Source organism: Tachypleus tridentatus, chromosome 9 (assembly GCF_004210375.1).
Source record: "Tachypleus tridentatus isolate NWPU-2018 chromosome 9, ASM421037v1, whole genome shotgun sequence".
Lineage (NCBI taxonomy): Eukaryota > Metazoa > Arthropoda > Merostomata > Xiphosura > Limulidae > Tachypleus > Tachypleus tridentatus.
Window position 1 is genome coordinate 79,318,938 of NC_134833.1, and position 19,242 is coordinate 79,338,179.

Below are 19,242 nucleotides of genomic sequence, written 5' to 3' on the forward strand. Positions count from 1 at the left end.
AATAAATATAGTACATAAAAATTGTAATTTGTTTTTTTTTAATTTCTCACTATTTGAGCTAGCCGTCCCTAATTTAGCACTGTAAGACTAGAGGGAAGACAGCTAGTCATCATTACCCACCGCCAACTCTTAGGCTACTCTTTTACCAGCGAATAGCGGGACTGACCACACGTTATAACACCCCCAAGGCTGAAAGGGCGAGCATGTTTGGTGTGACAGGTACTCGATCCCACGGCCCTAACATTATGAATACTTGGTCATGACGGCTCTGGTATTGTAATAATCCTGTTAGCTATATTAACCGATTTATTTAAATTTAATAATGTTCAAATATATTGGGTTCTGTTAATTATTAAATATTGATTCCTGGTTTCTCTAAGAACATTAGAAAAACAAGAATTCCCATAATTATTTCACTGTAATCAACATTTGACTTTAATGTAGCAGCTCTAATATCTTGTTAATAACCAATAGCAGATTTTTTTTTTAAATAAGCATTTCCAAACAAAGGAAACAAATTGTCACACAAAGTAATTTAGTTTTATATAGCGTAAGCTAATTTTAAAACAATTCTCTTGCATCTTGATTCGAAGACGATTAACAAATAATATTGAACAGTACTCTTTGCATTTTCATTATTTTAGCAGTTTAGCAATTCGTTGTATTATCTCAAACTTACAAACACTAAGTGATCAATCAGTCTGTGGTCGTCCTAGAAAAAAAATAAGGACATCTTCAGCTATTGTTTCTTAGTCTAGGTAACCTAATTGTTTTGTGCCAAAAAAACGCCAATCTCAAATATTCTTTATTTGAAAATTTTGGGGTTTTACAAATGATATTAATGTATCAACTTCTTTTTAAAAAATCTAAATAAAGACACAAATATTTGATTTTTATTTAGTTTCTTAAACTGCATTAGAAATTACAGGCCTAACAAAATTACATTTTTATTCTTATTATAGAATATATAAGCATTAGATGTTAGAAGTGTTCAAACTAAATTTAAATGTATGTTTGTTTTAAATGATTTACTTAATTCTTGCGAAGTATATAAAATACTTATCAATCAAAATCATAGTGAAGTAATCAACGTGTATGCAAGTTTACTTTAGATAGGAACTTCAAGTAAAGCATTAACATATAAGTAACAGACGTATTAGTTATAATGTTTGTAGTTAAATATAACATTATTTTCAAACCATGGTGAATGTCCAATACTAACATATTAATTTTGCTTAAAATCACTCGTACTACAACTAAATCAGAATGATGGCATTCAAACATGACACAAAGCTTGACCCATACTAATATATAATATAACTGACAACGTATAAAATATTTTTGAAATATTGCTACCTATTTAGTATAATATTATAAATACCTTGCCTGTAATGTCATTTGTATACATTATTAGAACACATAGACATTGTTGACAAACTGGTTTGTACTGCAGAATATTTACAATACCAACACAATAACGTTGTTAAAAGTAATCTTGACAGTTGTCTAAGTACAATTTCATCGTCATTCTAACGACTTTAGAATTTTATCTTTTATAACAACAGCACAAATACTGTAGAAAGACTGACCTCTGGTAACACTGTAATAACGCGAAAAACTTTGAAAACCTTAAATATACAGCTTATAAGTATTGTTGAGACTTTAAATACATCATTTACTTACATTACTATGTCACAAATGTTATTTCACCTGAAATATAACAGAATGTATTGAAAAACATCGTAAAAACATTTTTAAGTGCAGCACCTGCATATAAACATTGTTGAGAGCTAAATATGTATATTATTTACAGTGTCAAAAATTAAATATTGTTGAGAGCCAGGCATATATACAAATCGAAGTATAAATATACATTGTTGATATCCTGACATACTTTGTATAGTACCAATATAAAAACGTTGTTGAGAGCATTACATGTATATTACTTACAGTATCAACATAAAAACACTTTTCAGATTCTGATCTGTACTGTGAGGTATCCAAACAACTTATGAAGTATCACCCGAATACAAAATTGAAAGAATGATCTCCTCTGTCTTTTATTTAGAATACAACATAGGAAAATCAATGAAAACTGGACGTGTACGCATAAACTGATTGAAATATCACTTGTATTATTGATAATAATTCACCATACCTGTTTAAAAATACCGTTAATATCCTGATATATATCAATGTCAGCACAAAAACATTGTTAGAAACTTGATATATAACAACATTTTTAAAACAATAACCGAGGACGCTCACTAGAAAATTTGGCCTGGATGACTACGAATCTACAACTTTATGAACATTCCTTACAATGTGATATACAATAAAATATCTTTATTTTAACAGCGTTAGAAACACTCTTCAAATCCTGATTTGTACTTTTACACAAAAGCTTAAACATTGTAAGGAAGCCTCACTTGTACCATAATCTTTCAACAGAAACATATGCGTTGTAAAAGAATAGACCTGTGGTATAATTTAAATGTAATAAGAGTGTAATTATTGAACTTGGCTAATAAGTCTACACTTTTAGCAGTTTACAATACTGACATACAAACGTTATTCAAAGCGTGATGTAGACTTTCTTTTCACAGTATCGCCATACAAGCAGCTCATTTTGTACAGTCATCATTTCCAATATTAACAATATAGACTAATGTTAATTATAATGGTAACACAAATATTTTAAATGTACTGGCTTGTACTAACATCTATACAAAGTGCTTCTATACATATATTTGGGAAGCCAGACATTTATTATTTATTATCGTCCATACACAATAGAAGCATATAAATATTGTTGAAAGCTACATTTATGTTATTGACAATTATCTATACACAATGCTATCACACAAACGTTATTGAAAGATACACTTGTACTATCTACAATCTTCTTTACACAGCACTAGCATACAAACGTTAAAGAAAAATAGGTACTGTCATATATCTGCAATGCTAACAACAACTTAATTATTTCTAGAGCTAACTTCTAATAATGATAACTTACAATAGCATAACATACACTGTAGCAAGTTATATGTCACTCTATTCCAGTACATAAATTTCGTTGGAGATTAGAGATTGATCCACATAATTTTGAAGAACTCGATATATATATTACAAATCTAATCTGTACTACTCTTTATGCAGAATATTAGAATACAAACATTGTTGAACTCCTAAACAATACCGTTGTCAATCTGCAGTAGCACACAAAGCCTTTTCAAAATGACCCTATTGCTATATTTTAAACTAACATGTAAATAATCAAATCTGTACTACACGTTTCATATATAATACACACACAAACACACAAAGTAACAGCATATTAACCTTGTATCCTTTGTGTACAGGAACAAAAATAGAGCCTTAAGTTTGTGGAAGGACAACAATTAGAAACGTCGGACACCATGTTTGGTACGTGTGGAAGCCTGCTTGTATTGCAGACAACCAATTTTGGTCTTCTATACCTAAAGAAAAGAAAAGCAAAAATCACATATGACGGTTGGACTTTTTATTACATTCTAAATGTTTCTGTCATACAAATATTGTTAAACTTGAGTTCTACTTTATTCACAATATAATTACACCAATATAAATAAAAAAAAATCTTTCGAAGACTCTCCGTGTACTTTAGTAATTATACAATACCAATTATAAGAATATTATAAAAGTCCTTGTTGTTATTGTAGCTAAATTTATAAACGAACTTGTACATTTTGGTGAAAGTTTGGTATTTAGTATCATAATAACATTACACAATAAACACTGAAGCAGTGTATATACTATTCTATAATCCAGGTATGATTCCATCATTCAGTCAGTACTGAAAACACAACCTAGCGTATAGTAGCAACTATTTACAATAACATATTAAACAGTCTAGAAAATCTTATCCGTTTACACTGACAGCATATAAACATTGTAATATCATATATTTAATATACCAACATATCAATACTGTAAAAGGCCTATCCTGTAGTACAATATATTTACAGGGTATAATCAATGTACTCATCTAAACATCGTTGAGAGCCTGAGGTCTGCTAGTAACTAGCTTCAATAACGGAATGAACATCATAGAAAGATAGGCCTGCTTTACAATTGTTATTAACACTGAGGACGATACGAGCATCTTGCTGATAATTTGATGGGTACCATCATTCACGTACAATACTAATGTATTGTTGGCACTGACAGCTATCATCATCACTCTACAATATCAACATATTCTTGGTAACTTGAATGAAGCAATTATTCACGTACCTTACAAGCATATTGTTAGCAAGTGTACAGGTATCATTATCATTTACAACATAAGTATATTGTTGGCAGTTTGACGAGTACTATCATTTAACTAGAGTACTGATATACTGTTGACAAATTGTCGGGTATGATGATAATCTACAATAACAGTATACATACATTGTTCAAAGCCTTGTCTGTATTATAATGAGTTTGCAATATTTAAGATCATGCATTGTTCAAAGCCTGACTATTGATCAATCAACAATAACAACATAGAAGTTATGAAGTCCGACCCATATAATATGTATTCTACTAACAATTTCAGAAAACAAATATTGTTAAAGCTAAACCAATGTTGTTGTCTATTTCTAAACATTCTGAAAGGCATGAACTGTAGTACCGTTTTTTTTTTACATATTAATTAAATAATATTTTATTACAGGTTACAGCGTTTAAAGAAGGGAAGAATATGTTTTTAAAAAACAGCACTGAACTAATGCACTCATTCACAAGTACACTAAATAACTGAAAACGAAACTATTACACACTGTTAAACTCTTGTCCTGTATTTTTAAAAAATATAGTAATACCAGATTTTACAATAAGCAAGTTCTTGTTTTATTTATGACAACGTTCTGACCCAAAGTGTCATCCTCAGGAAATATTTGTGTTCAAAACGAGTTAAACTCAACTGCCTTTTCTTTTTTTGTTTTGAGTGTAAGATAACTTTTACCTAAGGACAACTCTATACTATATCGAAACGTTGTAATAATTAAAATAGGAATTTGTTTAATGTAATAACTGGTGTTATTAAATTTTTTTTATTCAGCTCACTAGGTTTCTAACTAAACATGTAATTGTCCAATACTACGAGTTACTTAAAATATTGACATGTACTGTTAAAAGCAATATCTTTATGTCCATCTATGTGCAATACAAATGCAGGAATATTGTTAAAATGTGTAAAATATCTGGTATGAAAGACATACTTTCTAAATAATGTCATTTGAATTTATGTTCGACATACTGTGTTATAGACTGACTCCACACTTAAACTGGAAGGAAAGGTAGTAGAGAAATGAGTTATATACTACTTTTGTAGTGCACTGGATATTAATATTTAAAATATCTCAGTATTCGATATCTAAATTGTAGCAACGTTAATTTATAGGACAATTGTACCGTCATTCTAAATAATTCAATAAACCTAATGTGTACTACAAGATTGATATACATTATGCATTGTCTTCACACCAATATACAAACACTGTACGTATTCTTTTATATACCATAAAATAGTGAGTTAATTTATTGTCTTATTGTGTCATATTATGCAATGTCTTTAGTACTGACACATAAATACTATTGGTATTCTGATATATACCGTAAAATTGATAATTAAATTACAGATCTATCATGGCGTAAAAAATTCGTATGTTCGAGAAGATGAAAAACACCATACACACACATATATTCATGTAATACATTTTAAACTTTAATGGACGTAGTTAGTCTCTCTTCAAAATTTTATTCAGTTTTAAGCTGAGGTTTTAAAGTTGATTACAGATGAATCGTAATTATTTATGTTTTAAGAAATTACATCTAAATCTAAAATGAGTCTTGCTACTATCAAGGTTCACCTAGTACACACTTCGAGAAAAACTGCATAATTCTTTTGCTTTTTTTATTTTCTGAGTTTGTGTGTGAGCCTACGGATTAAATTAATGTCCACTTAAACTATATATTGATTAAAACATTAATGTAAAAACGCTGTAAGAAAGTTTATCTGTGCAACACGATATCGGTTCAAATATAGTAAGAGTGGCCTGCCAATAGCTGTTTAAATAGAAACGATACGTACTTGTAGGAACACTGTTCTGTATATTATACGATATTAGCAAATACACTGTAAGACATCACGTCTGTATTATGTATTCTACTCTAACAAGCGAAACTTGCAGAAAACCTGATTTTAATATCGTTCATTTACTAAGAACCAACGCCTAATTTGCACTGTTTATAATTTAAATAGCACAGATTAGTCTGAGCTGTTTATCAATTAAATATCATAGTGATTAATCTGAGTTGTTTGTTATCTAATTAGCATAGGGAGTAAGTTAAGCTATTAATCAATTAACATAAATACTAATTCGCACTGTTTATAATGTAAATATCACAGGACTTAGTCTGAGCTATTTATCATCTAACTAGCATAAGGATTAATCTGAGTTGTTTATCATATAAATATCACAGACTTTGGTCTGTGCTGTTTATCATCTACCTACCAAAGAGACTAATCTGAGCTGTTTCTCATATAAATATCGCAGATGTTAATGTGAGTTGTTTGTCATATAAGTAATATAAAGATATTATATAATATAATATTAATATAAGCATATGAATTATAATTACCTAACCTGCACTATAGACTTTAGTCAAGCTGCAAAACCAGCTTTAAACAGAAAAAGATGTATTAATCTCATAATTCAGTTTCATATAAAAATATTTGCCCAAAATACGTGAGGGAAATAAATAACCTCGTACAAATACAAGTAGACCACTTATTGGTAACTAGAATTTGTTTTCTAGTCGTGAGGCTCTTTCAGTCTCTAAAAGGGAATTCCCAGCATGAGTAAGATTGAACTATCAAATTGATCCCCTCAAGCACAATTGGGTCTCTAGTTTCTGGTTGTTTTTTGGGTTTTTTTTTCTGTTAAAGAAATGATTACACTTGTTGAAGGGTAAACCGTCGGCAACCAACTCAGTAGGGAGAGGATTTAGGGCTACAAAATTATGTTTGTTTTTAACTAATGCCTAAGCTTATTGAAGAAGAAACAACAAAGAAGTAAAAAAATGTTGATATAGTTTGATTTTGACAGGTAAACAATGATTTTTTTAAAATATGTTTAATTTATCAGTGACAAAATTACAATGCCTAAATATTACGAAAGGAACATTTGTCAATAGTTACACCATAATGAAGCGATTTGTAAGGATAGGAGAACTGCTTACAGTAACTTGTAAGACTGTTTATTAATAATATTAGCATATATTATATGCATAATAATAAGAACCTTGAATACCATAGTGAATAATTTTATTACAATTAAAACATGAAAATTATACGTAATAAGAAAAGGTTATAATAATAATACGAAAATTTGTGCTGATGTATAGTTTAGTATGCTCAACTTGAAAGTTTTTGATATTTTTTTATATATGACAGAAAACTTTAGACATCAGCCGTTATAGAACAGCATTGTAGCGATATACACCGAAGTACAATAATACATACTGAAGGAGATTGAGAATGATATTGCTGTTATATCACACTGAAATATATACAGCATTACTATATGATACCGCAAAGAAGAAAAGAGGAGTAATATTGTAATGATGATACCACACTGCAAACGGTATTTTTAGAGAATAATATTATGGTGATATCACACTGAAGTTAGAAAATAGTAGTATTGATATCACAGTAAGACGATAGATAATATTTTAGTGATACCACAATGAAGTTAGAGAAAAGTACTGTAGTGAAATAGCATTGAAAAGTATGGCAGAGTTATGTTTTAATAAATAACACTTAAAAACACAGGAACAAAATTGTAGAATTACTGCCCAAGTGAATAAAGTATTGGAGATTATTATTATAGTAATTTCACACTGAAAATAAAAAGTAAATACATAGTAATAATATCACACTAAAGAACAAGGCAAAGACAAGGAATAGTGCTCTAGCAGGATTTTATTCATATTAATTATAATATACGATAATAGCCATTACTTAAATCGTAAAAAGCAGTAATGCAAGGATATCACAAACGTGAACATCTTATTTCTTAAACTAGATAAAAATAATCGTATATTGAACAGAAAAATGTTAATCCTCTAGCAATTTTACTTACCTCCAATTCATTTATGAAATAACGTCTCTTGTTCTGAGATAAAAAATAACGCACCAAGAACAACCTGCACGATAAACAAGATATATTCATAATAATATTCACACTATTCGTCGTTGAGACGTTTGCGAATTCAAATGTTTGAATCACGTGAATGTTCGGTCCGTTACAACTCGCTTGCTTAACCGTCAACGGGCGTTCGTTGTTCCGTAAAATTCTGCTTGGGGCTCTGCTTAAAACTTATTATTAGGTATGATAAGACTTTTTTTAAAATATAAAATTAATATATTTGTTTCAGAAGGACATTTAAAAGAAAGTATGGAGATTATCACAACTTGTTAGTTTTATCCATTTGTCATTTTATTTGTTTATTTATTTTTCATACAATTATGAAGAACTACTTGAAGCATTAACAAGTACGTGATTCTAAGTTTTGTTTCAGTTGTTTTGAACTAAGCACAAAGCTACACGATGGGCTATCTGTGCTCTGCCCACCACGTGTATCGAAACTCGGTTTATAGCGTTGTAAGTCCGCAAACATACTTCTGTCTGAGTTCTGTCTTAAAATATTGTGGTTTATAATTTTGCATTTGTTTTGAATTATAAATACACTAAATGAAAGCAAGGAGTTAGAAAAAATTAAGTCATTTTAGGATTACATCTGAACTACTAACTTATTACTAAGTCTACACATTTGATGTTTTTCCAGTACTTTTTGTTGATATATGCGGTTTATCTATCTGACTATTAGATCTGAATTTGTTCTGTAACTAAGTTCCAAGCTAAGTGTTATTATGGAAGAAGTTTATCCTACCTAGTCTCTAGCAAAATACGGATTTATTTAGTGAATATATAAAACATTTATGCTTCAAAATCCTACGATTTGACGCATAATGAATACAGGTTGAGGGTCGAAATAAAATGTGTTTAGAATATTATTTACTGATAGTTACTGTATGGATTTATCTGATGAAAAAAAAAATACAACTAAAACACATACAGACACATACGCCACTGTTCCTGTTCGTGACGTCACAAGTAAATAGACCAAACGTATATCTTGGATAAGTGTTTTCAAACAATACATTTATATGTGTTTCACAATGAACATTCTGAGAGTGGGGTTGATATATCATATGAATTACATAAGAAACAACAAACAGTCTGATCAGTTTACAGACTAGTTTAATATTTCTTTTGAGATGAATGTTACATTTTCCAGTGCAACGTAAAACATTGTACAATTCAGTAAATTATTAAGAGTCTCATTCTGCTCAAGATAACGTAAATATTCTAACTTAAAAACAGCGATTGCACTATAACGTATTTTTCCCTTAGCAACACGCATATGTACGTTTCAGCGGCTTAATTCGTTCTTTAACTCCCCACTTGACAGCTTAACTATTAAAATCTAGGAAGCTGACAACGAAACACATAGCACGGACTCTTGTTTCTTCTTCACGATGTGTATATCAACGCTTTAGTATTCACAAATTTTTCAATTCATCTTAACCAAAACCAGATTAAAGATTTATTGGCCCTAGGCTTTTCAACTTACAGAGGCCCCCTCGAGACAGAACCTCTACGTGCAAGTGTGAAGCTCTGGGCTTCAGCCCCGTAAGCCCACGCCTTAATCCGAGGTCGAGACATGAAAACGTTAGTAGTTGAATAACACTCGCTAACAATTAGATATTAAGTCTTAAAGTTTCCTTAAAATCATACAAACAAAAACGTTTGCTAACAAATACTTGTATTTTGTGTAATATATTCTATATATTCTTAACTTCATTATGAGTGAAAATTTTTCATAACGACTTTATTTGTCCTTAAATTCCTATTGACATCATACACTTAGAATTCGCAGGCACTTTGTTAACAGTTATTCGTTTTTATAAAGACAAAAAAGTGTCCCTATATATTTTTTTTTCGATTTTAAAACTATTCCACGATATTTGATAAAAACCAATTGCAATTTTGAATGCAAGCACTAGAACCTCATAAAATACAATATATATATAATTCGTGAATAAATGTATGTTACTCACGTTGTTTTAAAAAACTTATATTATTAATTAAAAGAAATGGTCAGTAAAGACTGTAGACCCTGAGTTGCCAGATAAGAGGAGTGTTCTGAAAACTAACATCTTAGCTGTGAGGTAAGAGAAATAGAGGGTGCTCTGAAAACTGTAAAATCTGAATTACTAGATAAGAGAAAGCATTTTCTGAGTACTGTAACATCTGGGTTACCAGATAAGTCTGTTTTGAATTTCGCTCAAAGCTACACGAGGACTATCTGCGCTAGTCGTCCCTAATTTAGCAGTGTAAGACAAGAGGGAAGACAGCTAGTCATCACCACACACCACCAACTCTTGGGCCTACTCTTTTACCAAGGAATAGTAGGATTGACCGTAACATTATTACGTCCCCACGGCTTAAATGGCTAGCATGTTTGGTTCAACGGGGATTCGAACCCGCAACCCTCATATTACGAGTCGAGTGCCTCAACCATCTGGCCATGGTGGGCCTACCAGAGAAGAGAAAGTGTACTCTAAAAGTTGAAAAATGTGTTCCTTGTAGTTTATGATTTTAACACAATTGTCATGAAAGTAGTTACAAAGTCAGTTTATTTCTGAATATTATGTTTGGTTATAGTTATAGAACACTTTCTATAATATAGTTTTAAATGTTGATCCGAACTTTGGAATTGGGGTAAATATATATGTATATATACATATGAATCTCAGTTCGTATTATTATCCATTAAAGCAGAGAGCAAGTTTGACAATAGAATCGTGATAATAAAATTTTTAGAAAACTTGTTTTTCAGAGATTTCTGAAACAGCGATGAATTACTTGTTTTATTCAGTTTTTGAGGATTGGAATCTAAATAATTTCTAAATTATGGTATAAAATTATGAATATAGTTTTCGTACAACAGTAACGTTAAGCCAGATGGTTAGGCTATCATCTTCTGAAAACATATATAATTATATAACATAAAAGATTAAAACTTACCTGTTCATGCTAGTTTTATGCAAATTTATGTAGTTAATCCTGAAAAAAAACACCCTAAAACACCATTGGTTTTTCATTTGGAAATCCCATTACGAAAACTCGAAAAATCTAAGTTTATAAATATTTATACTGAACGAGGTCATATATGCTCATGCAATTTTTTTTATTTTTCTTTGTGAATGCCTCTATCCACTCCTCAGAATCCCCAGGTAACCTTAAAACTCTTAAGGGAAACTTCAATTTCAAGGTTTATTATATCTGAATTAAGTCACTGTTTAAAACAATTCCTTATATGTCAGTATCAATTACAAACAAACTGATTTAGGTAAACCTGAAAAGTCGCTATAATTCCCCATACTTTTATCCCGTTGAATATTTTTTCCAAATTTTTATTTTTTAATATTTTTTGCAAGTCAAGAACATGCATGCAAAGTTTCAAGTAGTTTTTATCAATTATTGTTCAAAAATCGAGCAAATATAAAAGTATAGATACATGTATATTTACCGTCGAGAATTACAATGTAGTTGTATTCTTCTTACAGTATTGTTATACCACGTGGTTAAGCTATCAGTTTGCGATAACATATAAAGGAACAGGCAAAGTTTGAAGTAAAAGTAGCTATGAAACAAAAACAGCTACAAACAAAGATAAAGAAGACATGTTTTGTAACATAACTTTTACTTGAGATAAGAAGCAAGCCATGCAAATAGATAAACGGGAAGATGAAATATTTGAGTTTACGATATTAGCTATCACAACCATTTAAATGTTGCATATAAATTAATTTGATGCATACTTCTTTGAAGACGAGAAACTGAAACAGTGAAATTCAAATATGAGTCCAGATAAATTGAACTCATCTGAGCAAGCGTTGATCTTCTCAGTTCTTTCTTCTTTGTTTTTAAGGAAACATACAGACAGAAGCGTTGTGCAAAAAAGTAAAAGTCTTCAAAGCTCAAAATCTAGTCGATGTTGTTCTAGTACAACATTCTAATTTACTTTTTTAAGAAAGCTAGAAACATAAAGAATGATTACTATAATATATGAGACACAGTAGCTTAGTTAGGGAAAAGTATTTAATATACCTAATCATATCGCAGGTTCGACTCAGTTTGGTATTATGTAATTTAGAAAAATCATGTGATTACACGGATTTTGTTTCTTCAGTTATTTTCCAAGTGATCATAAATTATTATTAGACATTTTGTGGTTTTGCCGTGATCATAGAAAAATAAAAAAAGAACATTTTGATTATTATTCTTAAGACTCGTGACTTGTCATCCATTACTCTCTTCTTTAGATTTTCATTAGTGTAAATTTTCCTCTGTGATACAGATACAACTTTGAAAAGTTTGTGGCAAATAAAGAATACATTTTACATAAATGTTGTGATATTTCTTAAAACAACGGAACATAAAATTCCACCTTCTGTACAACTTATGTCTATCATACGTGAAGGATAAGAAGGCATGATGGATGAAAACTTAACTAAAGATCCGGTGAAACAGGATTGAAGGAATAGTCCTTTCAACGAACACCTGCAAACTAATCAATTACTCACCCACCCTGTCCTGATTCGTTTTAGCAATTCTTACTGTATCTCCCCTTATCCTTTAATAGGGTGGCACTGCACTGTGAAACAAGATACTATAGAACGTATTAAACTTTCGGTGGATAACGTTACGACAAAAGTTAAGGATTTGTGGAGAGACAATATCATTTATCGTGGAACTGTCAGAAAGTGGAGATACAGCCAAGACTAGAATAACACGCTTTCACAACTTTTAAAATATCAGTTTCAACCAATAATCTGATTCTGTAGTTAAAAAAAAAAAAAGAGTAAAAGTTCACTTATTTTGATAAATATTTTTTTACTATTAAGAAAACGTTTAGGTTACGTAGTTTTATTGCAAATATACATATTTTAAGGTACAGTAACTGCTAAATGTTGTAGGCGTGATGTAAATGTTTTTTGTTATCCCTTGCTGTAATTGCTGTTTTTGTGTTTTTTGTTATCCCTTGTTGTAATTGCTGTTTTTGTGTTTTTTGTTATCCCTTGTTGTAATTGTTGTTTTTTATGTAAATGTTTTTTGTTATCCCTTGTTGTAATTGCTGTTTTTTATGTAAACGTTTTTTGTTATCCCTTGTTGTAATTGTTGTTTTTTATGTAAATGTTTTTTGTTATCCCTTGTTGTAATTGCTGTTTTTTATGTAAATGTTTTTTGTTATCCCTTGTTGTAATTGCTGTTTTTTATGTAAACGTTTTTTGTTATCCCTTGTTGTAATTGCTGTTTTTTATGTAAATGTTTTTTGTTATCCCTTGTTGTAATTGTTGTTTTTGTCGAGTATTTTTTTATAAATATCATACAGGGTGGCTCGTAAGTTTCTATCCATCCATATATCTTATGTATACAGTGTACCTGTGTGCTGTCCCTCATTCTCACTGCATAATATTATGCGACGCCATGTTCTGTGAGACATTTTCCTCAACATAGCAAGGGTTATTGTTCCAAATGCCGCGGTAACAGCTGCCTTTAACTCATCATTAGTATAACATAATATAACATAATAACATATGGATGGGTAGGAACTTACGGGCCACCCTGTATATAACGCTATTCAGAATTATTAGTTCTTGAAGTCACTTTTAAGTCATGTGTATTTTCTAATATAAAATCAATTTCTGCATTGTATATTTTTAGTTGCAGAGAAGAGCTGACATGCTATATAGTTGTATTGATTGCTACATTACTTATATTACGTAAATATATTTTTGTTATGAAGAATATTTATTAAGCTGTGTCAGCTCTTCACCCAATGAAACACTTTTATATATATATATATATAAATTTTATATATTATATATATATATTCTTTTCTGTTCTAAGCAAAGCTCTTCCAACGAACAAAAACGTAATATCATTTAATCACATAATTTGATTGGTCCAGTTGTTCAAATGGAAGCCAACTAAGTTCTAAAAATACCTATAGTAACAGCATACCCTGCAGTTCGATTTCGTTTCCTCTTATTACACCCTTAATCCTGCACTCCGAACTTGCTCATACGGCATTTGAACGCACGTGTCTCCTAGTTTCAAATGTCATCCATCTAGTCACGCGAGGGCAGTGGAACGTGGTGTCTAGTGGTTTTATAGAGTTTGGGCAATAAAGATAGCCTGATTACTCATTTGAGTTAAAGCCAGAAGTTAAATAGTAAATGTGAAAGTTCTTTTTTTTTTTTGCACTTCCCAACTTTTTTGTCGTTTTCTTATTTCTTTTGTACGTATAAAACACAAGTAAGCCTACAAAAATCACCAAGACATATTAAGGTCACTGATTTGAAGATAAGCAGTTGTTTAAATATCCTATCCACGTATAAAAGTTGAAGAAAAGTTATTCTATTAGTGACATGTATCATTTTGAAGTGAAAAAAGTCGATGATTTTGATTATTGTCTTAGTCTTAACTAACTTGAACTGTTCTTTTCGTAAACTGCTTTAATATTAAAAATAAGGAAAAATCCAAGTATGTCACATGTAGATATATCACCAGAGTTGTTTTATCGTATTGTAAAATACCCTCAACACCTATTCAACTGTTCTGCCTCTATTTTGAACATTTAAATTTAGAGTAACGAGCTAATGTTCAAAGAAAGACATTTCGAAGCTGTCGTATTCGTTACTGAGTATGGTTTTAACTCTGAAGCTCATTAAATAAGAAAAACGTCAAAACTGACTAGAGAGAATTAATCATGTGACGAGGGCTTGAAGCAAAGGAAAAAACTTGATAATGAAAGTTTCTAAACAGTTTACCAGTGTACACGCGTGATTTTGATGAGGTCAATTTAAATAGTCTTTTGATTCGTTATACAGCACTTGACCACATTATTAGTAATGTACTGTATATCCTGTCATGTTATATTATTCTATACTAAGTTGTACTTTATTTTGACATATTATAGTGTAATAGTATTGTACTGTACCATCGAATATATTACTTACCTCTGGTATATTATATATACTATAATTTTATGTTGTAACATACCATAGTGCAGTATATCATAGTATATTTTACCATACCATTCTGCACCCTCCTTTTATACCACATATTTCTATAAAACAATAACTTTTGTCGTGTAAAATAACAAACCAAGCATTAATAAAGATATTATTTGTGATGGGGCTGGAAGGAAGTAATATAATAAACTACATCAGTCAAATATCAACTGATAATACATGTGAGGTAGTATTAAACTTAATCATAGTGTTTCTGCTTTTAATATTCAAAACAGGTTCTGGTTCTCAGATACCAAGATATTCTACAGAAATTGAGCACCGAATAGAATATAATTTGGTGTACGTGCATTAAGTTTGTGAAAGAGACACTATGAATATAAAATATTTTGTAATAACTGAAAGCAGTAAGAACACCTTTCGTTCTTTTATGTCAAAATAATGTAAGAAGCATTTATTTCCCATGTTGGTTGAATATGTTTCGCATTCCACATTACTTTATGGAAACAAAAATCAAAAGAGTAAAACTTTTCCTACAGTTTTGTTTGTTTGCTTCGAATAGTTAGGTAAAGCAAAATGAAGGTTCTAGCTGTATTTAATTCTGAACTGATGGAGTGAAGGAAACGTAAACCAGTCAACAACACTGAACTATAATTCTTAAACTACTCTAATGAAATATTAGGAATTTACGACTATTCTTGTAACACACTCATAACTCCAAAGAGGAGTTAGTGATTTTTGGCAACGGGACCCGAAGCAGGGAGCTCTTAATTCACTGTGCAGTACGTTAACCACTAAGCCATGTTAGACTTCTTTTACTATATAGTATATATTTTAATTTCTCTGAATAAGTATTTATTTTGGTATTGATAGAAAATGTACCCACACTACTCACAAATCAATGCAGTTATTGCAAGGAAAACAAATTAACTTTCTTCCTAATAATGCAATAATACCTTATTTCATGGCGACTGAATGCAATAAAAGTATTAAAAGTACAATGAATGACTTCTAAATAAATCATGGTAATACCTTGATTTATCTTCCGACTAATTATTTTAACAATTAACTTCTAATAAGGCTTTTTAACCCCCCTCCCTTCAGTGGCACAGCGACATGTCTGCGAACTTTGAACACTAAAATCTGAGTTTCGATACCCGTAGTGGGCACAACACAGATAGCCCATTGTGTAGCTTTGTGCTTAATTACAAATAACAACAACTGTTTAACTCCTGAGGAAGATACAACCTTACCGGTCATCAATGGAAGCTAAAATTAATGTTACTTTTACAGTTTAATTACCGCATTCTTAAGACACTATTATGGCAAGATCTTCTCTGCAAGCGTGTTATTTAAATATGAAAAGCGATATTTATTAATATCTTCATTAAGAAAAAATAATTTAAACCAAATATTTTGTGTTTGTCAATGGCAAGGTATCACTCACATTACCTATTCTAAAACAGTTATAACAGGATGAATCTTTGACAAGTTTCTCTGACATACTGTATTATTCCAAGAAAAATATAATTTGCTTAGCCAAATATTGCTTCAGTTTATACTGCAACACAAAATCTCTGCTCATTACTAGTTACATTGAAAGGTAATATTTCCTTTTCCTAAATGATATTACAAATACTCTGACGATTAGGTAAGTGTGTAAAGTGCACTAAACTAAAGTCAAATTGTGGTAAATACTTAACTTTGAAAGTATACAAAACTAAGGCTATGTTATGAGGACCAAATAAGTAAGCAACTTGTAGAGGCTAACAACAGATTGAGACGATCGGGTAAGTGATCTACGTATATAAACCAACAACAAATTGTAATAACCAGGTAAATGTACAACTTATGTAAACCTAACAACAAATTGTAATAATAAGGTAAGTGTACAACTGATATAAACCTAACAACAAATTGTGACCATTATGGTATTGATAGTAACAATAAATTTGCATTTATACAAGAGAAAATTAATTATCTCGAACCTCAAGCAATTGTTTTTGTCAATTTCAGTTTTTGTTTTGTTTGTTTCTAATGTCTAAAAGCAAAATAAAAAAATAAATTTTAAGAAGAAATGAGCGTTAAATGCAACATGTAAAATAATTAATAATTTATATTTTAGCAACCAGGATGTTGTGACTGTATAATACATATGTAAGTTACTATAAGTTTGAACATGTGATCATGTTTTGTGAATTCAAGAATTTGGTGTAACTTAACTCTTTATGTTTGAAGATATGTTTTTCTGTATTTCTTGTGAATGATAATATATGTCTACAAATCCGCCCAGTTAATGCTGCCCCACCATCCATAACGCCTTGCATTTTTCCAATCTTCACCAAAACTTTGAGTTTCTTTTTCATTGGTTCAGCGACAAGTCTGAAGGTTTGTAATGCTAGAAACCTAGTTTCGATACTTGTTGTGGGCACAGCCAAGATAGCCCGTTGTTTAACTTTGGCTTAACAACAATGAACTAAACGAAATCAAATCCTTGTTAATACATTAGAAATAGGAAGAGAAAAAGGCAACCACAATGCTCAGAGCGTGTTTTTGCGACAAAGGTCAGTAAACCATGAATATTCAAATTCACGGATAGAGCACGCTATCAACCAGGTCACGTCTGATCCACCAAAAATTCGTGTAAGCAAAAACGTTGTATAAAGCGTTTCAAGCTGAGGGTCAGTATATTTACAGTCTTCCTTGATATACATGGAGATGCTATTGTAGCATTTCTGACCTCAGTGGGAAGGAAGTTCTAAACCACAGTATTGTTTGAACCACGACACGTTAGTATCCTGGTGCTATTTTGTAAGTTAAATAAAATAAAGCATATACTTATACTTTTCTTAATCACTAGTTTAACCACCTGCATCATTTGAGTATAATTTAAAAACCATAATTCCGGTTTCTGAGCACCCTTGTTTGTCTCTAAAGCCCCTTCGGGACTTCTTAGCTTTTTAACTAGAATTCCTGTCAAGTTTTTATTTTATTTATATTAATACCTTATTGAACGTATCAGATAGGTTTGTATTAGTCTCTCTAAGCCTAAAAATTCTTCCCTAATCTATCTCGGATGAAATTTCCAACGGCTTTAGATATTCTTCTCTACTGCTAGTATATGTATATATAATGGAAATTAGAAAGCAATATTTTTATGATATAAAAAAAAACTGGCAGTTCTGAATGAAAACTAGTCGTCGTTAAAGTGCTTAGACACTAGGCTGTATAAATTGTTTGTGTGTTTATTGGATGAATGAAATAGCAATAAAGCCAGAATTACCTTTACTGAATATCCATATTGATAGTGAAGCTATTTGCATTTAGTTGGATTACTTAGATATAATGGTTATAAGATGAAAATGGATGATACTTAATTACTGGCCCGGCATGGCCAGGTGGGTCAAGGCGTTTGACTCGCAATCTGAGGGTCGTGGGTTCGAATCCCCAGTCGCACCAAACATGCTCGCCCTTTCAGCCGTAGGGGCGTTATAATGTCAATCCCACTATTCTTTGGTAAAAAAGTAGCCCAAGAGTTGATGGTGGGTGGTGATGACTAGCTGCCTTCCCTCTTGTCTTACACTGCTAAATTAGGGACGGCTAGTGCATATAGCCTTCGTGTAGCTTTGCGCGAAATTCAAAAACAAACAAACAGTACTTAATTATTTGATTGGCCGCAGTTATAGTTATTATTATGTTATTTTAAGAACGGCCTCTCACTGTAGAAAACAAAATTAAATAACTGTCAGCTGTATAACACAGTACACAATTAAGAGATTGACAGTCAAACACAATGAAAAACAATAGTTGTTAAGCTATCAATTTGATCATCCACTCCAGTGCTTTTATTCAAACTGAGATTTATAGAGCTAGGTATCTTTTTCCAGATGAAACGCTGAATACACGCTAGATTAATATACATTTATCAGGTGACAGAATTATCCCCAAAACGCGTTACTGTTGAAATGAAATATCTCCAAGTACTAAGATGTTAACACAGAATTTTCCTTTAAAAAGTATTAATTCAAACTTTTTAGTCAATC

The 19,242-nt window shown here is 30.9% G+C and overlaps 1 protein-coding gene across 4 annotated transcripts in view; it reads right to left on the bottom strand.

Moving 5' to 3' along the window:
- Nucleotides 1-19,242, bottom strand: part of LOC143225576 (uncharacterized) — a 46,936-nt gene that overhangs the window by 23,073 nt on the left and 4,621 nt on the right. Inside the window, exons 1-2 of one of the 4 annotated variants that reach the window (XM_076455268.1) lie at nt 3,960-4,270; nt 3,346-3,482 (exon numbers count right to left, since the gene is read on the bottom strand). In XM_076455268.1, the coding sequence (XP_076311383.1) occupies nt 3,346-3,482; nt 3,960-4,030 (208 nt within the window). In that variant the 5' untranslated portion in view covers nt 4,031-4,270. Of the gene's footprint in view, nt 1-3,345; nt 3,483-3,959; nt 4,271-8,174; nt 8,239-19,242 lie in introns of those variants that run through there. The other 3 variants (XM_076455269.1, XM_076455267.1, XM_076455270.1) reach the window with 3 other exon arrangements.